General features: G+C 39.4%; 1 protein-coding gene across 1 annotated transcript; it reads right to left on the bottom strand.

Moving 5' to 3' along the window:
- Window positions 1-161: 161 nt before the first annotated feature.
- Window positions 162-22,190, bottom strand: sel1l (SEL1L adaptor subunit of SYVN1 ubiquitin ligase). The gene is made up of 21 exons (XM_061929887.1): window positions 21,711-22,190; window positions 21,538-21,575; window positions 21,242-21,443; window positions 18,582-18,749; window positions 18,398-18,503; window positions 17,555-17,717; window positions 16,801-16,854; window positions 16,426-16,485; window positions 16,280-16,361; window positions 15,635-15,789; window positions 14,890-14,946; window positions 14,744-14,812; window positions 14,541-14,618; window positions 14,403-14,465; window positions 14,243-14,330; window positions 14,006-14,154; window positions 5,765-5,930; window positions 5,616-5,690; window positions 5,375-5,547; window positions 5,184-5,312; window positions 162-1,180 (listed from the first exon to the last, which is right to left on the bottom strand). The coding sequence occupies exons 1-21, from the start codon at window positions 21,799-21,801 to the stop codon at window positions 944-946; spliced, it is 2,403 nt and encodes an 800-aa protein (XP_061785871.1). The 5' UTR covers window positions 21,802-22,190; the 3' UTR covers window positions 162-943.
- Between the last annotated feature and the right edge of the window lie 2,317 nt (window positions 22,191-24,507).

The following is a 24,507-nucleotide window of genomic DNA, read 5'->3' as shown; positions in this document are numbered from 1 at the left end:
TTGGCTTAATTGAGACTAATAATTATGATCAATCAATTGATCGGAACCTTTTTACCTTCCAGGACCTTCAAGATGTGACATTGTCTAGTTTAAGATTTGATTGTGCAATTTACAACAAAACAAATACAGTACTAACTGAAATAATATATGAAACAAAACTATTATGTAATGTTGTCCTTTCATTTATTAATGTATAAATTTGAGAAAATAAAGACGTTAAAAAATGACCAGTAATTTTGATGTGTGGATGTGTTCATGCAGTGTAACTAAAATTGGCGCCATGAGGAAAATCAATATCATCAAAATCTTGTGTTTTGGTTGAGCCCCACCCAATTTCGTTATCAATGTGGTGTTGAAGCTGAGTGGCGGTGACTGCTGCTCACAACATACAAAGTAGTGCAGAGAAAAACGTATTTCCAAGAACTCATTAACATTCTCCCATCGAGCAACCATCCAGAAAAAAAAGAAAAACATGTTAAAGTTAAATTAACCCCAAAAAGTCTGGAATATCCAGTGCAGCTTTTCTATAAATTAAACTGATGATGTTAGCATACTTTTAGCACAACACACAATACTTCTCAAATCAAAGTCTGCAAAACAAAGAAAACATGCAAAAACTTTTCTTCAGGATAAGATACATTTTTTCCCAAGGATGCAAAAATGTTCAAAAGAAGCAGAAATGAGAAATGAATTGCACCTCAAATTCAAGCTGTGTTGATTGGTTGGTTTTTGTCCATCAAGCGCAGCAAAGTCTCAGAGGATAAAATGTGGAAGGAAGGATCCTGAGGCACACCAGCAAATCTCAAATCTGTGTTCCAGCAGCCCACAACCTAGCAACACTTCACATGTCGGCGGCCATTTTGACTCGGCCAGAGTGTTCTGCCAGCAAGCAAGAGCTTCTCCAAGAGAGCATCCGTTTGTTCTACCTGATTTGGGCTTCCTCTCAATGTCGCTCCTCTTCCTCAGGAGGGTCCGCCGCCTCTTCTGCTTGAGGCTGCTGTGGGGGTCTAGGTGGAGGAGGGGGCGGTGCCGGGGGCCGAGGGGGGATTATGATCTGGTGCCGACGTTGTCGGTAGGCGACGACCGCGCCCAGCAGGAGGGCGATCACCGTCATGAGATAGAGGTCCCACTCAGGGCCCAAAAGCTGGTCCAGGTCCACCTGAGCAACAAGCTCCCGCAGCTGAAAAGCACAGATGGAGGGGTAAAGGAAATGCTAGTAAATGTAATTAAGATTAGGGGTGTCTAAATACTATATAAATATCAAATATTGGTCCAATATCCGTAAAGAGAGAAGTATAGGGTTATATGAACCTGCATGTAAAAATGTGTGATATAATGTCCAATACAAGCAGTCCTGCAGCGTGTTTACTTGTGCAAATCTGGACAGAGTTAACATTTAAATGTCCTCCAATAAGCACACAAAGTTGCTTTTTACTTGTATTTTAGTCAAGTCATTTACAAAAAGGCAAACATGGTAAGCCATCAGCTACTATAAGAGCTAGCCGCTACACAACAGCTCAGCACACAAGCTAGACATACATAATAAGTCTCTTTCAATAAACAATATTGCAGTCTAAAACAGCACCTTTGTCAATATAAACAAGTATTAAATCATTATATTTGCATATTACTTACACATACAAAGTATCCAAGGCAGAAGTGTTTTAGAATGTATCCAGTAACAAACATGTCCGCATACTTAATTTCAAATTATTGTGGCCACTAGGTGTTTGTCAAAAAAAAAAAATGACACTCCACTTCAACTTAAGGACAGCATAAGTCCATTCCAGATGGTAATAATAAATAGGTTACTGTTTGTCATACCTAACATTGTTTTCTGTTTGACTCATTTCACTCGATAAAACCTTTTCTAACATTACATGCTACTAAATAATAAAAAGGTATGTACTATATGATTCCTGCTGATATTGTAACTATCAATATTGGTGCTGGCCAATGCTCAACGCTCCAATATCAGTATCGTATCAGAAGGGCAAAAGTTGTATCCGGACACCCTTAATTTGATTCAAATTGAATCCAGTATCACTTTATAACTCTCTGAAATGAGCAGGATAGGATTTGTTTAAATATATTTTAGATTCCTTCATGATTGTATTTGAACTTGTTCGTCTCCACAGGCTCAGCGTTGGTGATGATATTCAAAGGACAGCTCCAGGCCTACAAACTTCAGGAGCAACTTTGTCTATCCGCATCACTTCATTAATTATTGTGACCACAAGGTGTCAGTAAAAAAACAAAAAAACAAAATTACCACTCCACTTTTTTTTGGAATTTTTCCTATTGTTCACAATCAGGAGAAACAAGAAGACAGATGTATTTTTTCAATGCATCTAACTTGGAAATAAACATACGGTAATTAAAAGTCCGCTTAAAATAGACTCAATAGTCAGTCCATTATTCCGCCTATAAAGCGTTCTTAATCCTACATTTACATTTCTTGACCTCAATATTAGTATTAGTGCCAAGTATTAGTGATTTTGTTATTATAAAAGCTAAGGCAGACAAACTATAGCGGTGCCGTGATCACAGAGAGCTACCTAGCTTGTGCTACTATATTGACATCAGGTGTTTTCTCGTCTCGGAGCTCATGAGTTTATTCTAGATCATAAATAATGTCTCCCACCTTGATAGTAGAAAGATAAAGACATAATCTGACAAGTTGGTTAACTTTTGCATCCAATTTAGATCCGGAAATAGTGAGAAAGACACAAAAATATGCTTGGTTCCATCACTTTTTTTTTTCTCTGCGTGGCTTATGAGTGATTTCTTCATCTAAACGGGAATACATGAACAGCCTAACAGTTGCCATCCCAGTAACAGTAGACATTGTACAGTTAGTGATGTTTTATTTTGTTTATTGGCTCTCAGGAAGTCAGCAGTGGGTAGTAATCAGTGTTGTTGTCAAGGGGAAAAGCAAACGTAGTTATGTGTTTGTGAAATTAATACTCCAATGTATGCTTGAAATAATCAAAATACGAAATGTTTGCGCTAGGAATATTCAAAATGGGGTCTTAGGGACCCCATCAAGTCATAAAAATGGGGTCTCACTTATTTGCAACCGTTTTGAAAACAAATAATAAATGCATGCATTATCCTGTTATATCTCACATTTTATATTGTTTTTTGGAAAAAGGTTGTCATAAACGTTTTAATTCATAAAAAAAATAACACCAAAGAAAACAACTGCAGTATTTGTGATCGATAAAACTTTCGGCAAATCAAAATTTAAGAAACTGTACCGGAAAGTGCATTACTTTGAAGTCGCCCAATAATAAATAATTTGACCCGGCAAATATATCGTATTTTCCGGACCATAGGGCACACCACAAGGCGCACTGCCCTCTATTTTTTATATTTTTTCATATAATAGGCGCACCGAATTATAGAGCGCATTTAAAGGAGTCATATTATTATTATTTTTTTCTAAATGTAAAACACTTCCTTGTGGTCTACATCAGTGGTACCGAGCCGCACAAAAAATAAAAAATAAAAAATAATTATTTTTTTATTTTTATTAAATCAACATAAAAAACACAATATATACATTATATATCAATATAGATCAATACAGTCTGCAGGGATACAGTCCGTAAGCACACATGATTGTATTTCTTTATGAAAAAAAAAAAAAATAAATAAATAAATAAAAATTCCCCCCCCCCCCGGTCCGTGGGACAAATTTTCAAGCATTGACCGGTCTGCAAGTACAAAAAGGTTGGGGACCACTGGTCTACATAACATGTAATGGTGGTTCTTTGGTCAAAATGTTGCATAGATTATGTTTTACAGATCATCTTCAAGACGCTTTCTGAGTCTCTTCCGGATGCGCCGTTTTGTGGGCAGTCTTATTTACGTGGCTCACCTTCGACAGCGTCTTCTCCCCGTCATCTTTGTTGTAGTGGTGTAGCGTGCAAGGACGGGTGTGGAAGAAGTGTCAAAATATGGAGCTAACTATTTTAATGACATTCAGACTTTACTTAAATCAACAACGAAGCAACATCTCCTCATCCGAAAACAACACCGGAATTGTGTCCCGTGAAAAACCGTCCGACCGGAACTTTAATAACTAAATTTCCTTGGGTGAATAATGTAACTCACTACACCGGTATGTTTTAGCACTTTCATGGTGAGTTTACTGACAGATATAATAACTTTACACTACTTTATATTAGAAATGACACAAAAAATTATTTTACTACTAAACATTTTGATAGATTTTTGAGCACCGTGTGTAATGTTCTATATTTTCAATGGAACATTTCAAAATGTTGGTGTTGTTTACTTGAGACTTCTCTTATGTTTGACTGCCATCTACTGGTCACACTTATAGTTACATCCTGTGACAAATAAAATCGTGCAGCGTCCCTGAAGAGTTGGTACTTCAGGGAATTCTGGATATTTGTTCTGTTGTGTTTAGGTTGTGTTGCGGTGCAAATATTCTCCCGAAATGTGTTTGTCATTGTTGTTTAGTTTCACAATATGGCAAATATTTATGACCGTGTTGGCGATGTTTATACGGCCACCCTTAGTGTGACATGTATGGCTGTTGAGTAAGAATGCCCTTCATTCACTTGTACATGGGATGTTCAAAAGCAACATGGTCATTTAAATTGGCTATAAACATACAGAATGACAGCTTTTCTTGACATCTGCAATTAAAAACTATTCTCACACCTTCCAACACTACAAAAGTATTGAGGTAGGTGAGCTCAACCTTATAGTCCGGAAAATACGTTAAACAAAACAGCAGCAAAAAATCGGTTTAAAAAATAACTGCGTCCTGGACTTCCCGAATTTCACGTCCTTTCTGATTTAAATGCGTAAAAAGACACAAAAAGTGTGTTAACGCCAACACTGATAAGTAAATATTTAATATTATTATGAATGTACCTGTTACTACATTACATATATACTTACAGGGTGTATATAAATTGTTAATGGAAGTGTTGAGAAGTTTTTTTAAGGGCTTTATATACAGGTATACTGTTAATAAACAGCTTAGTGTTTTTCATACTTAGTAAATGTACCCAGTAACATGTTGTGGATCAGTATAGATTGTTTTTTGGCACCCTTCAGAACTTTGTACAGTGGAAATGCTAAAAGAATGAAAGTTTTGAGTAAGTTAAAATAAAGGTGTGTCATACTGAAAGATGAGGACTCACGTTGAGGTCTTGCAGGTACTGCAGTGTGTAGATCAGGCCCAGCTTGCACAGAGCCAAGAAAACAGGCACCTGGGCGTCAGGACTGGCTTCTGCTGCCAAGTCGTAGAAGCGCTTGGCCAGGTGGATGTCCTGCATTACACCTGTCATTATTTTGTCTCGTTCTATGGTGGAAAAAGAAAATAATCGCACACCTGTTTGATACCCAGGCCCTTCTCGTGCATGTAGGCCAGGTTGAACATGGCTTGGGCGCTATTCTGCTGCTCGGAAGCCAGCCTGTAGTGGATAACTGCCGTTTCGTAGTCCACATCGGTACCAAAACCATAGTAGTGGTAGTCCCCGAGTTTGATCCTGGCTACGGGGTAACCTAGCAGAGTGTTCCGTTGATGACAAGTGCATGTTGGAAAAGAGAAAGAAGAAGACGTGTAAAAGCACCTTGAGCTGCAGCTCTGGTCCAGTGAAGCAGAGCCCGAGGATACGTCTCATTCTCGTTAAAAATCTTTGCACCCTCTGGCAAAAAACAAACCCAAATCAATCACAAAAGTTGCAAATGTAAACAAATGTTGGAAATAAAATTATCCTACTCTGGTCCAGAATGAAAGCCACGTTGCTCTGAGCCACCTCGTAGCCTTGCTCAGCCAGGAGCAGGTATTGTACCAGAGCAGAGTCGCTGTCGCCCTCCCTGAAGCTGCCGTACGCCGCCATCAGCCGGTCGGACCAGCGGCCGCGCTCACACACGTTCTTGAAAAGCTGCAAAGCAGACAATCTCTTAATTTGTGAGCACAAACAAACAAAAAAGTATTGTTACTGTTCATGCAAACCTGGATAAATATGCATATCCAGGACTGTTTGACTTTGCAAAAGGAAGTTTTTGTTCTATGTCCTTTAATACGTAACATACTGTCCAACCTCACTTCCAAAACATCTGACAAAAGGTGAAGAAATTTTTCCCTTTATATATTGTGTAAATCCAATGAAATATTACCCAGAAATCAGCAACTCTAATGTAATGCTTTTTATTGCCCCTTAAAGAGGAACTTCACTTTTTTTTTTAGAATTTTGCCTATCGTTCACAATCATTTTTTTCTTTTTTAGGATTTTAAAGATGATAAAAAGACACTTGGAAGATGCGGCTAATGTGAGTCACCGTTGTAGCCTTCAAAGCCCCCTAGGACAACTTCAAAACGCTCCAACTTTTTGTATACAAACTGCAAGTCTATACAGTTGTGTTTAAAATAGCAGTGCCACAGCACTAGCAAGATAAATCACTGTTTTTGTTAGAATTTCATTTTCTACATGACAAGTACGTTTCCAGAAGGTTTAGTAAAGGTATAGAAAACCAACAGACCTAACAGGTATGACATGGATGCTGCTGATTCTGTGAAACTTAATCATTTACAGAAAGGAGCGTGTTCAAAAAAATAGAAGTGCCGAGTAAAATTAGTGAGGTCATTGATTATATGAAAAAATAGGTGTTAAACAGGTGACCCTTATTTAAGGATCGAGGCAACTGACGCTGCATAATTACATATTGTGCATTTGTCCTTAAGGAACAGGGTAAAATGGGTCGCTCAAGACATTGTTCAGTGTTCTTTGATTAAGAAATTAATAAAAGAGGGGAAAACCTTTCAAGAAGTGCCGAAAATTATAGGCTGTTTAGCAAAAGTGATATGAAACGCTTTAAGCTGACAGTGAAAACCAGAAAGGTGAGGAAGAAAAAGAAAAACGACTATAATGGCAACGGTTCAGCCAATGATCAGCTCTAGGAGGATCAAAGAAGATCTAAGATGGTCTGAGTACAGAAACAATCAGACGACATCTATGTGAAGCCAAGCTACCAGCAAGAAGTCCCCGCAAAGTCCCATTGTTAAAAATTAAAATGTGCTGAACAGGTTACAATTTGCCAAAGAACACTTTGACTGACCTAGAAAAAAATGGCATAATATTTGGTGGATGGAGGAGAGCAAGATTGTTCTTTTTGGGTCTAAGGGCCACAGACAAGTTAGTCAGATGTCCTACAAACACTGAATTCAAGCCACAGTGCAAAGTGAAGACAGTGAAGCATGATAGTGCAAGCATCATGATTTGGGGATGCTTCTCATACTATGGTGTTGGTATCTATTTATTGCATACCAGGGATCATGGATCGGTTTGAGTACATTAGAATACTGGAAGACGTCATGTTGGCTTATGCTGAAAAGGAAATGCCCTTGAAGTGGGTGTTTCAACAAGACAATGACGCCAAACAAATCAGCAAGCGAGCAAAATCATGGTTATCAGAAACTGTGGTTATGCAATAAATAATAGTTTATGATTCTTAGAAAAGTTAAAGTTAATGTACCACTGATATTCACACAAACACACACACACTAGGTATGGTGAAATTACTCTCTGCGTTTGACCCATCCCCTTGTTCCACCCACTGGGAGGTGAGAGAAGCAGTGAGCAGCAGCGGTGGCCTCGCTCGGGAATCGGGAAAACTGAATCTTCAAGAATCCCTTAGTTTATAGAGTTCATTTATGAATTTGTAAAGAAAAATGTCAACATTGCTATTTTTTGATAATTTTATTTCTTGAATTTATGTAAAATATCAAAATCTACGTATTCAAATGTTTTTGCTTTTAAATAAAATGTGCAGTGTGCCCTATGTTTTTGTGTTCATTAAAATACAATTTATTTGAAGAATTTTGAAGTTTACTCACCTTTTTAAACACACTGCCATTATTATGAACATAACTATATATAATGTAGCAACAGACATGTTCATAACAATATGTAATATTTTCTATATTTACCGTAATTTTGATCATTTTAATCAAAGCCGGAACTAACTGACTTCTTCCGGACATTGATTTCCGTTTCCATAGTAGAGCACATCCGACTTCTGGCAAAAAATGTGTGTTCCTACTTCTGGAAACAAAATGACAGTGTGTACTAATCATGGTAGAACTGATAACAGACAATGAAGACAACTATTGTTGGACATATGAGGAATCACAACCTTATATTTTTGAAGCTGAACATACAAAGGATGAAATGCTGCTTCTAGAAGCCAGCACGAAGAAGAAGGTGAAACGGAGCAGACAGAAACCGATAGTGAGGTGAAAGTGACTCGAAGCAGCAAATGTGGAATTTGGAGACAGTATATTTCGGCATAAATGGCGTACTTAACCCAAATAAACAGGAAAAAATGTCCCCGGCCAGTTGGACCAAAGAGACAACTCTCCAAGTGAGTCACACTTTATATTGAACATGATGTACGCAGCACGTCATGCGTGTATCATGACAAACAGCATACGCTGTCTGGCTAGCTGTGTACATACAAAACATGAAATGTGGGCTCATACTTTACAAATACTATAATATGATTGTTCATGTTTTTCAGTTAGTACAGATTGGCGTACTATCGCATTGTGTTGTGCATTAAAAACTAAAAACGTGTTTCGTGCTGAAACGCGTTTGAGTTACCCAAAACGATGTTAGAATGCAAAACTGTTACTTTCTAGTGAATTAGAACTAAAGTGTAAATGAATAAGAGTTAACATTAAAGTGAGTGTCGTTTCAGATGCCAATATTTACTACAACCACTACTATACACAGAAAAACGTGTGGAAGATAATTGCAGGTCTGTCCCGCCTGCACGTACTGCCAATATTTACTACAACCACTACTATACACAGAAAAACGTGTGGAAGATAATTGCAGGTCTGTCCCGCCTGCACGTACTGAAATAAAGAATGTGCATTCATGTAATTCCACTGTCAAATAAACCCGCTCAGGTGCTGCGACGTCAATGATTTAGTTGATCGATATAATATACCCAGAAAATGCCTGTATAAAATTAGCATCTTTTAAACGTTATCTCTTTTAAACATGCTGCAAAATGCATAGCCTCTGAAAGTATGACTTACAAACCACAAACTGGAGGACACTTTTTAATCAGGATACAATTTTAAAAAATAGTTAAAAGGTTTTATGGAATAATAAGAGAACATCATACTATTAATGAGCGGAAGTGGAAAAAAGACAACCTTTGCATCTCTCTACAAATATTGACAGTCTTATAGAATATGAAAGGGCTGTCAAAGCAGAAAAAAGCACCTGTCTTTCAAATCTTGTGTCCAACAGCCACAAACCACAGGTGCTATTCAACACTTTAAACTTGCTTATTAATCTACTGAACTCCAACAGCGTGGTGCCTTTTTGTACTCTCTGCGAACAATCTTTGAAATTTTTCACAGAGAAAATATCAATGATTAGACTGTCTCTTCCTGCTTCTGTAGTCTCAGTGGAAACAGGTCTTACTGACTGAGTGTTTTGAGCCAGTGTCCCTCCCTGACTTAACAAAAATAGTTCAACAGATAAAACCTTCTGCATGTCTATTAGACATTATCTCACGTCGGCTTTTTAAAAATGCTTTTAACTCTATTGGGCCCTACATTGTCCATCTAGTAAATTATTCCATGAGGTGTGGATGTTTCCCAACCTCCCTGAAACATGCTGTGGTCCAGCCACTAATCAAAAAGAATAACCTTGACTCCAACATTTTATCAAATTTTAGACCAATCTCGAAGTTGCCATTTTTATCCAATGTCCTAGAGAAGGTTGTTTTTGATCAACTTCTTTCTTATCTTAACTCAAATGATATTGGGGAGAAATGTCAGTCTCGTTTCGAATCATAACAGCACAAAAACTGCCCATTTAACAATTTTTAAATGACCCGCTTTTAGCTGTGAACTCAGGTCAATCTGCAGTTTTTGTGCTTTTATATTTGACTGCTGCTTTTGATACAGTAGACCACAGCATTCTTTTAACTTGCCTTGAGTCTTGTGTATTAAGATTATAGCTCTAAAATGGTGTCAGTCATTTTTGACCAGCAGGAGTTTTTCTGTTACCCTAGGCCAGGGGTCGGCAACCTTTACAAGTCAAAGAGCCATTTTGACCAGTTTCACAAATTATAGAAAACAATGGGAGCCGCATAAATATGTTGAAATTTTAAATGAAATAACACTGCATACAAATGTTTTTTTTTGCTTTGTGCTTGTATAAACTAGGGGTCTCAGACACGCTGCCCACACCTTTATGTGGAATTTGATAGCTGGTGCGGCACGCGGACTTTAATCGAGTGGCGCTTGTCAGCGTCATGCGTACCGTGATGGTACAGCATTTAGCGACTACTACCAACAGCGTGCCTGATCGGCCACGCATTGTATGGGCTTTCGCTTGCTCACGTAGGTGACAGCAAGCCATACTTGGTCAACAACCACACAGGTTACACTGACGGTGGCGGTATAAAAAAAACTTTAACACTCTTACTAATAATGCGCCACACTGTGAACCCACACCAAACAAGAATGACAAACACATTTCGGGAGAACATCTGCACCGTAACACAACATAAACACAACAGGACAAATACCCAGAATCCCATGCAGCCCTAACTTTTCCGGGATACATTATACACCCCCGCTACCAAACCCCGCCCACCTCAACCGACGCACAGAGAGAGAGAGGGGGGGGGGGGGGTTGATGTGTAAGGGAGCAGGGTTGGGGTGGGGGCGGTGTTTGGTGGTAGCAGGGTGTATAATGTAGCCCGGAAGAGTCAGGGCTGCATGGGATTCTGGGTGTTTGTTCTGTTGTGTTTATGTTGTGTTGAGGTGCAGATGTTCTCCCGAAATGTGTTTGTCATTATTGTTTGGTTTTGGTTCAAAGTGTGGCGCATTATTAGTAAGAGTTTTAAAGTTGTTTTATATGGCCACCTGTGTGGCTGTTGAACAAGTATGCCTTGCTGTCACGTACGTGTGCAAGCTGAAGATGTATATTGTATAACAAGTGTTGGGCAGGCACGCTGTTAATACAGATTGTAGAGGGTGCCAAATGTTGTACCATCCTGGCACGCCCTTATTATAGTTGTAAGGGTGATAATCTGTTAATATATATCCCGGGAGTTTTCTGCGTGAGGCACTGAAATCCGGAAGTCTCACGGAAAAATTGTGGGGTTCAGCAAGTAAGCTGCTGAGCCGCATCAGAGTGATCAAGGAGCCGCATGCGGCTCCGGAGCCGCGGGTTGCCGACCCCTGCCCTAGGCCAATAGGCTTTATTCATCCCACTCCTCCTCTGAGTCTGCCCTTAAGTATGGTGTACCCCAAGGTTCAATTATGGCACCTGTCCTCTTTTTATATATGCTTCCTCAGGGTGCTGTTTTTAGAAAGCACAATGTCTCTTGTCACTGTTTCGCAGATGATATTCTAATATCTACAACGGCAAGCAATAACCAGGTTGCTATGACTACTCTGCAGAATTGTTTGCATAATATACAGGAATGGTTGGGGTGGCAATCTTTTATACTTAAATAAATAATACAGAAATCGTCGTATTTGGTCAAACAAACACGCTGCAAGGACATGACAGTGCTATTGGTCCTCTGTCCTCATATTGCCACACACCAGCAAGGAGCCTTGGAGTTATTTTTCACAGCATGTTTAATTAAGCTGGACAGACAAATCAGCTCTGTCATTAAATCCAGCTACGCCTCCTTGCAAAAATAAAACAGTATCTTCCACAGGCTGACTTTGAAAAAGCTACCGATGCATTTGTGACGTCACGCCTGGATTACTGTAATTCTTTGTATGTAGGCCTGGATCAGGGCTCTCTCCTGCAGCTACAGCGTTTGCAGAATTCTACTGCTCATCTTTCAACCAAAACCAAATGACCTGAGCACATTACCGCTGTATTCGCCTCCCTTCATTGGCTCCCAGTTACTATTAAGAGTTCATTTTAAAATTGTACCTATTGTTTTTAAATGCTTGCACCAAGTAGAGCTGCCCTATCTTATTGAGCTGCTGCAGCCTTATTCTCCCAACAGGACCCTGAATTCTTCAGATCAGCTCCTCCTGTCCCTAAAATCAGACTCAAAACCAGAGGAGATAGAGCCTTCTCAGTGGCTGGGCCCAGATTGTGGAACAGCCTTCCAATATCCATTAGATCCTCCCAGTCTCAGAGCCAATTTAAAAACATATTTTTACTCCCTGGCATTCAAATCCAGTTCGGCAGGATATCTTGGTCGTTTTTTTTTGTTGTGTTGTGCATTTTTTATTTATTTATTACATTTTAGTAGTTTTAGGTGATATATTTTGCAATTCTTTTAAGGTATATTTTACTACTGTATTTTATTCATCCTTCTGTGTTACAATGTAAGTGTGACACTGCATCCCCCTTTTTTTTTTTTTTTTTTACAAATTGTTTATGTCAGTACAGCACTTTGGCCAACTAGGGTTGTTTTTATTTAACAATTATAGCTTATATTTTTGGCCAATGTAACATTACGCAGTTTGAGTACAGGAAAATAAAACACTGTACTGTAATCAAGTGATTATTTGGTGTACCACTAGATGAAGCCCACATACCACTAGTAGAACACGTACCACAGTTGAGAATCCCTGCAATATAGTAATGCTGCGGAGGGTGAGCCAATTAGTGGCCACTATTCTAAACTGAAGGCTGATTGGTTTGGTCTCATCTATTTGCCAATATTACTGTAGTATTGATAGTTTTATTTAATTTAGACATGTATATGCTTGAAAATGCTCAATTTAGGTTAAAAGTATGTATGTATACTTTCAAAAAATCAGCGGTAGAGTGAAGCAAACTCTGAAGCGTGTTGTTGCGACGGAAGACTACTTATAAATGACGAATGAAGTGTATAAATAAACATTTAACATCACTCATTTTTATTGAAGACCCTTGTTGTCCAATATAATGCAATATATTGACCTTTGTACTTTGCTACAAGTTCTTTCTTGAATTCAGTAGTTACTTACCTTCTTTATCCAAGTGCCAAAACGCACAACTTTGTTTGGTCCCATGGTGGATTATTTTTCAATTGTCCTCAATAATTATTTAATGTACAGACACTGAATTACCAACACATTTGATTGTTTGGCCACCCCATTCTGTGAAATGACACACAGATAAAAAGGGACTATTTTGTTACGCACAATGTTGGTCGTACGAAAACCAGAACGGGAATACATTTTGGTGAAAGTTTTCGTTGAAAACCAACTCATGCAGAAAGTGGGCATACAAAAACTAAGGTTATAATATTAATATGATAAATGCATTTCCATTGAGTTGCTCAGCAAATAATGGATAACAACCACAATGGATTGCCTTTCAAATTCTACTTATCAAAATGAATTTTAAAGTGTCCTAGTAATCGGAGACAATGAAAATAGCAGTGAACGGACTATGTTCTGTTAACCTGACTCTCGTCAGATCCTTGTAGTTCGCTGAGCTCCATACAAGGATCTGGGACTTCTCAATAGGAGATGTATTTCAGAAGGCGAGCCTTGTAAAAAAAACATTGTATGTGATTGGATAAACCACTTGTCCGATATCTTGAATGAGGTGCTACTTCAACCACTCACATCGAAATCAAACCGTGACGCTGATGAGAGCGACGCTGGGGAATCCAAAACAGAACAGCAAACATATTGGATAACGACAGAGCGAAAAGTTAGAGAACGTTTACTGAAACAACGCAGCAATGTCAGGAGACGATCGATCTTCGACAAAACAGTTGCAATAGCAGAATCAATGTCAGCACACGACTCCTCGCTGTGTGCCGCCACTGTTGTTTGAATCAAACAGTTGCTTCGGCGCTATGTCACATCTTTGAAATCCCGCCCGGCGATCCTTATTGGTTCATTATTTTTTGCTATTTTAAAGGAGTTTGCAATGCCCTCGAACCCAGATCCTTGTGTGGAGCTCAGCAAACTACAAGGATCTAGCGAGAGTCAGGTTAATGTTCTGTATGTTCTCCTCACCTCCACCGCCGTGTGACACGAGCGCATGACGCCAGTACCGGTGGCGTGCATCTGTGCCAGGTTGTAGAAGGCCATGATGTTGCCAGCCTGCGAAGCCAAGTTGAAGAACTTCAGTGCCTGCTTGTAGTCACGCTTTACGCCAATGCCATCTGCAGACATGGCAACACAAAGAACATCAAACATCAGAAGAAACAACAGACTTAGGATACACCGGCAAAGAGAGGTTATGTGACTTACAGTAGTACATTGTGCCGAGCTGCAGCTGACCGTCCACCCAGCCCTGCTCTGCCGCCTTCTGGAAGTACTTCAGGGCCAGTTCGTAGTTCTTCCAAGAAACCAAACATGCAAACAGATTTTTGTAATACAGTTCTTAAATTTGAAAGATTATGTCATTTACCACTGAAACGCCTCTTCCGTACAAGTACGCCATGCCTAGGCCGCTCTGTCCCACTGGATTTCCCTGCAGAACAATCAGCACGTTTTCTCTTATTCAAATGAATAAGAGATATTCAAATGACAAAAAAAGAAGACTCACCAAATCTGAAGCCTTCTTAAAGTACTGCAGGGCTGTCTCGTTGTTCTGAGGCAGGAACTCGCTGCCTTCTGAGTACATCTGCAAAAAGACGCAAAAATTAAACCATTTTAAAAGCAAAGCCCTAAACTGTTGAAAGTTTGATAAGTTTCTCTCCAGTCCTGTGGGTGACATAATGCCCACTGCAAGCTCGGAAGGTAACTCACCTTGCCAAGGAAACCCATAGCATGAGTATTTCCTGCATTAGCAGCTTGGTTGAAGTAGTCATACGCCCTCTAGTGGACACAAAGCCTGACATTATTCACATTTTTATTTCAGTGTTTGTTAACCACATGCCTCAGTAACAAGATACCTGATGATTTTGTTCTACGCCACGTCCTCCGTGCAAGTGAAGCTGACCCAGTCCCACCTAATGAGGGCACCAAAAAAACAGTTAATTTTAATTTAAGTGATGCCTCAAAAGTGGTTCACCAATTTTACTTATTTACTGGCAGTTCAAAATGCAAAAAAAGGCTTACTGTTTTTTCTATTTTAACTTATTTCTACACTTGCATGACAGTTAAGAATGTAAATGTTACCAGGTAATGGAAACTGAATTCGGAACTTTTATAGGTTGTGTAAAGGCTCTCATAATGTTAAAAGTTGTTTATGCTATAGCTAAGAAATTATTGTATTTATAATTCAGTTCTATTCAGACATATAATCAATTAACAGCACTAAACAGGGTTTTAAAATTGGTACCGTTTATTAACGGTATCAATTCAATGTGAAAAATGTACACAGCCTTTTTTGGCTGATAATGATATCGGATAAGATATTGCCTGGATTTCACCCAAATTAATGGATAATTACAATCAGTGTAAAGCGCTGGTTATGCAAGGGCAGAATCAGGCGTCTGTCTTTAGTACTTGTGAGACGTAGGATGACGTTAATTTTAGGGAAGAGCTGATGCATCTGTATCGCTTGATATTGGCAAACAGTAAACGGTAAGAAAAACAAATATCAAGCATCTCTACTTTTGTCAAAAAAGGTTTTCATGGTTTGACCCTACAACAGATTATGTAGTACAATTATACATAGAGTACATTCATTCACACCTGGGCCTGCACATCCCCTTTCTCAGCGAGGAACTGGTAGTACTGGATCAGGTCCTCCTCCAGCATGCCACTGGTGGATCCTGGGTTCTCCAGCTCGTCGAGGAGCCTGATTTTCTGTACAGCTGAGCCGCCCGTCAGGGACACATCACTGGCCACTGTGCAGGTTAAAGTTAAAGTACCAATTATTGTCACACACACACGCACACAAGGTGTGGTGAAATTTGTCCTCTGCATTTGACCCATCCCCTTGTTCACCCCCTGGGAGACGAGGGGAGCAGTGAGCAGCAGCAGTGGCCGCGGCCGGGAATCATTTTGGTGATTTAAAAGTTAAAAGTTAAAGTGCCAATGATTGTCACACACACACACTAGGTGTGGCGAAATTATTCTCTGCATTTGACCCATCACCCTTGATCACCCCCTGGGAGGTGAGGGGAGCAGTGGGCAGCAGCGGTGGCTGCGCCCGGGAATCATTTTGGTGATTTAACCCCCAATTCCAACCCTTGATGCTGAGTGCCAAGCAGGGAGGTAATGGGTCCCATTTTTATAGTCTTTGGTATGATTTAATCCCCAATTGTGATGTGGATCCAGTTATGTTTGCTGAAAATAACTAAAACTCTTGAGTCAACAAATATAACACGTTCTTACCCTGATTTGCCACCAGCTTGTAGTGTGTGAGCGCCGACTCGCAGCTTTGGGGAACACCCACGCCTCCCCAATATCTGTAGCCCTAATAAAAAGCAAACATCATTTTGATATTTATGCGAGCATGTTGTCACTTTAGCTTTACTCACCAGAATCATGTGAGCAACCAGGTTTCCTCCCAGGGCACCAAAGGTGTAATAAACCAAAGCCTGCAGCAGTACGACATGAAGGATTAAAATACATGGCTATGAACAGTATATTAAGGCTAAATGCTATTATCTTTTGATAATGTCATGACAACGCTTTCTTTAAATTGTCCCACTTTTGATTTTTCGTCAGGAAAAAAGAGGCATGTTTTCTGTACCAACAAATCTATGGGTGAAAAAAAAGAACCCCCGCCCCGAAAAAATTTCAAAAAGTAAAAATGTTTATACTTAAAGAATTATCTAATATAAATACACTACTGTAACAGCACTTTTTGTAGCTGGAATCCATCTTCAGCTTCATAGAATTAAATGAAATACCTTAGCCTGACTGGAGTTAACACCAAGTCCTGCAGCGTACAGAAATCCAAGCGCCTATGGAGAGAAAAAAAAAGCAATTTATTTATTTATATTATATATTTTACAAGATATTTCAATGTAGACTAAATAGTTGGTAATTAAAAATAGCATTTCTGACTCGAACAATTAGTTTTACACCCTAAAAAAATTAAAGGACCTAAACTGTAGTTAAAAAATTCCCAAATGAGATAAAAAACTGCATTCCTTTGAAGTAACTTTAACTTTGTAAGAATCACCATGTAGCCGCTAGGTCTACACCTATGTGACGTTACTGACACCTAGTGACCAGTCAGTATACACTACAGGGGTCCCCAAACCACGGCCAAATCGCCAGCGTCCATAACCCAGCTCGCGGGGACGCATAAAGTACATTTTTTTAATTTTTTAAATCTGTCCAGTTCAGCCGCTCAAGCAAATAATATTGTTACGTAGTTGGTAATATTTGCTGTACAAAAGTGTGAAATACTCCTCTTGAAATCATCTCGATACTAATAAATTGTTGTTCTGTGGGAAACATCTTACTATATCCCAAATTGTTTATTATGGTACTGTAGTCCATTATTTTGATGCAAATAATACATACAAAATATTTATATATTTTTTTATATTGTAAGTAATAAATTTTTCCATAGAATGGCGAGGAGAATTGAAATAAAGAGAGTTTAACAAGATCCCAAATCAAATTGTTGTCATGTGATGTACAACTAGGATGTACCGTTTGCCCTTTGGGGGAACCGTCCATAGCAAGCTTCTCAAACATCTCCTTGGCTCTGCTGATGTTCTGGCTCATGAAGTCTCCAAACAACATGGCATACGCCACCTTCTCCGTAGCCTTCTGGTGGCCTTTCTCTGCCACTTTCAGCAGCTTCTCGTACAGACTGGGGTAGCAAAAGTCAGCATTATTTTGACAAATACCACTGCACACATAAAAAAAGACAAATTACAATACAACACAACCAGACAGAGCAAACTGGGTGATATAAGCACAGTAAAATGTTGATGTATGCAGGTAATAATAGAAACACAGCAAAGAGAGAGCTTTTCTAACAGTAAGCTTTGGGTTCATCCTCATATTTCACTATCAAACTAACCTGAAGCTTTTTTGATTATAGTTTAAAAATGTGCTAGTTAGAGAGAAAAAATAACATTTGACATGTGTTTAATTATATTTCTGGACAGTATGTCAGAAATCAAAAGTTAAAATACCGTAAAAAAAAAAAAATATATATATATATATATATATATATATATATATATATATATATATATATATATATATATATATATACACACACACAATTTTATTTTTTATTTTTTTTTGTCGACATCTCAGCTAGTGATGCTTCCCAGGTTGAATGCTGCACAGTCTACAGTCTTATCAGAATATTTTAGTGCAACTTTGCATGATAACAGCCTTGACAGAAATGTAATTTATGGTGCTGTACAATGATTGTCAGGCGAGTAGATGGCATCACTGTTAACACAAACTTAAAAAGGGACAAGCAGTAGAAAATGGATAGATAGATGGATGGATGGAACAGTAACTTGGGGCACTCACTCCCTCTTCCAGCTCTTCTTGCTGGTAGCATTGAGCATGTGCATGACCGTCTGGTACTGATCCTCCGCTTCCTCCGCCTGTAGCCTTTGCTGTGCCTGCTGCTCAGCTACAGTAAAAAAGCACAGGAAAGCCATTAAGGAAAGAAAAAAAAACAACTCAAAAAGATGTTGCAACACACACTTACTCTCACAGAACCCCCACTTCTTGTCCTGGTCGTAGTCGTAAGTGGTGGAACACCATAGTCGATTGTCGCCTCGTCCGTTGGTGGTGCAGTCGGCGTACTCTTTGCCTTGGAAGGTGAAGGGGAACATGCAAGGCTCTCCGTCGGCTGTACCGCCGTTTACCACAGGAACTGTGACAAAAAAATTTCATTATATTAGAAGCTTTTCACCTATTAGCTAAAAGTGACATTTTAATGTCCTGGCAGTAATTTGTGTCCCTAGAATATCACATTTTTTCATTGAATATGGGTGACAGTCACACTAAATGAACTAGAAGAGGTTATTTTTACGTTTATTATTTTAGAATTTTGTTTACATTGATTGAGTATTTTCCATGGTTGTGTTGACATTTCATTTCTTGCCTTGATAGTTGAGAGGAATATAATCAGATGGAAGTTATATTTGAAATAAAAACCTTAACATTTAATACATATTTCTCCTGGTCCATATTTTTCATAGGTCATAAAATATCAACACTTATTGATATCAACCAATATAAAATAAAACTTATACTGTGATACAGTTTTCAGCCCTATCACCCTGCCCTAACTTAACTGGTTCAAGTCTTATCTTGATCACAAGACATACTTTGTTGAAATTGGTAACTGTGTCTCTGACCAAAGGCTATGGCCTGTGGGGTTCCTCAGGGTTCGATACTGGGACCCCTTATTGTTCAACTTGTATATGCTGCCACTAGGTCAGCTAATACGCAGCTTCAATGTGTCATACCACAACTATGCAGATGACACTCAGATATACGTGTCACTGACGGAAGGTGAACATTGGCCTGTTGATTTACTTTGTCGCTGCATCAAACAGATCAGTGTGTGGATGCAAAACAATTTTCTTTAGCTAAACTCAGACTAAACTGAAATCATTGTCTTGGGCCCACATAATTATTAGTCACCTTGAGATCTTCTCTCTAAAACATAATGATCAGGTTATAATTTTAGGTGTAATATGGACTCAGACTTAAACTTTAACAGCCACATTAAGCCAATAAGATTAGCATCTTTTTACCACCTGTTTAACGTTACCAAAATCAGATGAATATTGTCTAAATCAGACTTAGTAGGACTAATCAATGCCTTTGTCTCCAGCAGGTTAGATTACTGTAATGGCCTTCTCACTGGGCTCTCTCTAAACGAGCTGCTGCTTGAATCCGGACTAGAACCAGGAAATACGACCACATTGGTCCAGTGCTTAGGTCATTGCACTGGCTTCTTGTTGCTCAGAGAATATACTTTAAAACAGCTCTCCTTGTGTACAAGTAATTTAATGATATTGTGCCAAAGTACATCTCTGACATGTTAGAACCATAATGAATCATCTCAAGCTCTGAGAAACCTCAGGGAGTCGTCCTGCTGGTGCCCAAAGTCAGGACCAAACGTGGTGAGGCTGTGTGTTTTAGTTGTATGCTTCAAAAATATGGAATAGTATTCCTAAAGATGTGAGACGTTGGAAATGTTCAAATCCAGGGTAAAAACACCTTTAATTGTGCATATAACTGACAGTACTATATCTACTCTTTGATTTTAATTTGAATTATAATAGTTGTTATGATGATCTTATCTTGTTTTTAATTTGAATTATGATTAATTTTATTATCAATTTTATTTTGGTTTTGCCTTCTTGTGATTTTCTGTACATAACTTTGAATTGACTTGTGTAAAAATTCCAATCCTTTTCTACCACTTGTCTCTTTCGGGGTCACGGGGGTGCTGGAGCCAATCCCAGCTGCCTTCGGGTGGAAGGCGGGTTACACCCCGGACAAGCCGCCACCTTATCGCAGGGGCAACACAGACAGGTAACATTCACTTACATTCGCACACTAGGGCCACTTTTCCCAATTAATATGTGTATAGCGTTTCATATATTTACACCAGAACTGAAAGTTGCTATTCAAAGACTAGAACGCGAACTGGCCTATAGGGGGAAAAAACAATGGTGTTGTATCCCGCGTCAGAACGATCAGATGATTAGGTTATTTTATTGGTATCTGAAAGTAACCTTGGTTTTGCAGCAAACAAGATCAGAACATCCATTATACAGGTAAATAAATAATAAATGGGTTGTACTTGTATAGCGCTTTTCTACCTTCAAGGTACTCAAAGCGCTTTGACACTACTTCCACATTTACCCATTCACACACACATTCACACACTGATGGAGGGAGCTGCCATGCAAGGCGCTAACCAGCACCCATCAGGAGCAAGGGTGAAGTGTCTTGCTCAGGACACAACAGACATGACGAGGTTGGTACTAGGTGGGGATTGAACCAGGGACCCTCGGGTTGTAAAAGTGAAGTGGATCAATATGTTTTTATATATAAACACAGGATACAACACCACTGCGTTTCCACACACAGGTCAGTCTGCAGTCTTGTTTTTAAAAAAAAATCTGGTTTTGATTATTTATTTTCCATTTCTGCCGACTGGTGATTTGTTGTATGACTTTGTTTTATTTAGTTGTTAAACACTGAAAAATAATATTTTATTTGTAATTTTAATTTTCATAGTTATTTTGTTTTTCACTTCCCATTTATGAAACAAAAATTCAATGACCAAAATACACTGACCCTCATGCATGCTGCACTGAGTGTCAGTTATTAGTTTTCCCTTGCCTTTCTTAGGGCTGTCCAAAGATACATGTTGTTCTGGCAGCTCTTCCTTCTTTTCTCCCAGCAGAGCAACTTCAGCTGGCTGCTTGCTGTCTTTTTCTTCTTGTGGTACAGACGCTTCATGACCGGAGGTGGTAGATGTTCCAGTTACAATATTCGAACCCAAGTGAACGTCATCCTCCTCAGATTCTGGATCATGGTAGGGCTGCAGACATGATATACAAGTGCATGGCAAAATATTGTTTGCAGGAAAATTGCATAATCATCGTTGTGCGGAATAAAACATGACACAGGCTTACCTTCAGCTCTGGTCTTTCATTGCCGTCTTGTTCCTCGTCTGGAAAACACCAACAAACCAACTTAGTTTAAATCTGACAGTTCAACCTTGATAAACACCGTTGTATGCCAGCTGCTCGCTTATCACGTCAGCCACTGCCAACAAACCCAGATAAGTCTAACGTGATACACTCACCAGATGTTGCTGCATTGGCGAAGACTACGAGCAGAAAGGCGCAGAAATAAATCGCTCTCAAGGAGTTTAAACCTCCTTTTAAAGAAGCCATTGCTATTTCGGCGGCTAGCTAACAGCACAAGCTACTAGGTGTAGCTGCTTCTGTCTCTATCTCTACCGCACATTCAATTTAGGAAAGGTACTAACACGCTCTTCTCAATGTGTAACATTGGTTAAATGTTAACCGGCCGCTGTAGCTGTCAAAAAAGATGCTAACGCACGCAGGAGTGACGTTTAGCAAACAGGCTAATACATTTGCCGTACGAAGCGGTACATTGGCGTCACGGCTCAATTGTAAATACGTTACCGGCTACTTCGTCGCGCTTTTAAATGTCCACGTTTAACGACGTGGAGCTAAAGAGCATGCAAATTGACGTGTAGCAACATACTACTTAGCTCCTACTAAGCTCTTACTACATTAGAGCGGCACTTCCGGTTCCCATTATTTTGACCAATCATTGCACAGTATGTGGGACAGTAGCCAATCAGGAGAATATAGTCATTTATTGGCCAATTGGGTAAGTACACAGTTATACTTCCAGCAGGTGGGTGGGTCCACCACATTAGTGATGGGATCGGCAGTTCTTTTGACTGTACTGAATCACTACAATCAGTTCCTTAAATTGATTCGTTCAAAATAGGAGGGGGGTGCGTAGTACAGTACAGTGCAGAGCCGGCCCAAGGCATAAGCGTACTAAGCGCTTGCTTAGGGCCCCGCGGCCACCAGGGGGCCCCCAAAAGCAATTAACAAAAAATTATTATTTTTTATTTTTTGCATGTACGAGTCTGACTGATGATTTCTAAATGATCAAAGATATATTATTGTACAAAAACACAATTTTAGGTAAACATTTTTGCACATTGCTGTTTCAGGTTTTTGTTACCAAAAATAATAAAGTGAATCAGAATCAGCTTTATTGTCCAGTTATGTTTAACCAGTGTTGGGTTAGTTACTGAAAACCAGTAACTAGTTACAGTTACTAGTTACTTTATTTCAAAAGTAACTCAGTTACTAACTCAGTTACTTACACCAAAAAGTAATGCGTTACTGTGAAAAGTAACTATTTAGTTACTTCTTTTTTTCTTCTTTTTTTTTTAAAGCTCCCATTAATGCCCTTTTTGCCTTCATTTCAGTACTGTTATTGCACTGGAGAATAATACAATCTGTTGATCAACTTGACATGCATTTTTATTTTCCTTTTAACATAATTAATGAAAAACAGTGCAACATAAAAAGGCATTCCTCCTTTCTTTAAACTTGGACCAATGACCATTAATACAAACAAGTTTAAGTGCAACATAAGAAGAAACATCATCTTCCTTGAAACATAGGTAGTGAAATAAAGGCTGACATCTGGAGTGATGCTGCTGTCTTCCACACTTGGAGCCATGGATTGTAGAATACTTGTTTTCAGTGGCAGGATCATTGACACAGATGGTGAAGTACCAGTGCTCAGTAGAGATGGAACACTTTTGAGGGGTTTAAGCACCTGGAGGACCTCATCTGCCACTCTCACATCATCATCAGACAGGGTGACATTTGTCTTCAGGGTGTTGTGGGTCAATGCAGAGTATATAGCTGCCTGCTGCTCCAACATATCATAAGTGGAGTTCCACCTCGTTGGGACATCATGTATGAGCAGGCAGCTTTAGCATTTCTTGCTTTGTCTTAAGCACATGAGCAGCTGTTGTGCTTGGGTGGAAGTAGGAAACCTTCCTGATCCTCCCAAAGAGGCGCTCCATCCTATTGACTGAGATTCCCTTCTGTGATGCCAAATTCACTACATGTGCAAAGCACCTATCTGTGGTCCCAGTCCTGCCTCATTCTCTGTAATTATTTGATTTTTGGCATTATCTCGTGTGACTGGGATATCTTTATCTTCCATTCCTCCACTGCTTGTGTCAGTACCTGCGCAAGGTGACTCTCGTAGAGGGGGCGTGTCTTCTCATCTCCCAGTCTGCTGTGATGAAGTGAGCGCTTATAGTTCCGCTGGACGTCCACCCGTCTGTCATGAGCGCAACAGATGATGCTCGGGATAGTTCATCCACAACTTTTTTCTTCTCCTGCTCATAAAGATCTGGCACAATCTTATTGCTGAAGTGGGTGCGCGACGGGATGTCGTAACGTGGTTCAAGCACGTTCAGCATGTGTTTAAAACTCTCGTTTTGCACAACCGAGTCTGCACTTATAAACACACCGATTCAATGGCGTGGGGCTTTCAAGCTCCTCCGTTACTCTGCTCGCCATGACCACGCTGTGTGTGGACTGAACGTGCCAACAACGTTTTTTGTTTGTTTCATATATCAAACCGCGGATCACTTGTGTGCCTCCCCTCCCCACACCCACACCCACACACACATAGACCGCGCCTCTTTTCTTCTCTCCGGCTTGTGACAGAGGAAGATTCAGAAGAACGACACCGCAGCGCTTCTGTTTCTAGCCGATACTACATCAAAAGTAACGTAAAATAACGCAGTAACGCATCATGTAGTAACGGTAACTAAATTACTGAATAAAAAAAAATAACGCGTTAGATTACTAGTTACCGCCGAAACTAACGGCGTTACAGTAACGCGTTACTTTGTAACGCGTTAGTCCCAACACTGTGTTTAACACACATGGAATTTAACTTCAGTAGACTGCGCTCTCTTTGTACAAAGTAAACATTAAATATGAACAATTATCTAAAAATATAAACTAGTAATTAAAGACTAATATGTACAAGACTGATGAGACAAGATGACACGTTTACTGTAA

The sequence above is a fragment of the Nerophis lumbriciformis genome, linkage group LG34 (assembly GCF_033978685.3).
Source record: "Nerophis lumbriciformis linkage group LG34, RoL_Nlum_v2.1, whole genome shotgun sequence".
NCBI lineage: Eukaryota > Metazoa > Chordata > Actinopteri > Syngnathiformes > Syngnathidae > Nerophis > Nerophis lumbriciformis.
Note: the sequence above shows the minus strand (reverse complement) of the source record. Positions and strands in the feature narration are given on the sequence as shown.

Bases quoted from the DNA above. Each gene is read 5' to 3' on its own strand.
- sel1l (XM_061929887.1), bottom strand. From the start codon at position 21,801: ATGGCTTCTTTAAAAGGAGGTTTAAACTCCTTGAGAGCGATTTATTTC. The intron at 21,444-21,537 runs GTAAGCCTGTGT...TCATGTCTGCAG, and splicing joins ATGAAAGACCAGAGCTGAAG to CCCTACCATGATCCAGAATC. The intron at 14,619-14,743 runs GTGAGTTACCTT...GTCTTTTTGCAG, and splicing joins CTATGGGTTTCCTTGGCAAG to ATGTACTCAGAAGGCAGCGA.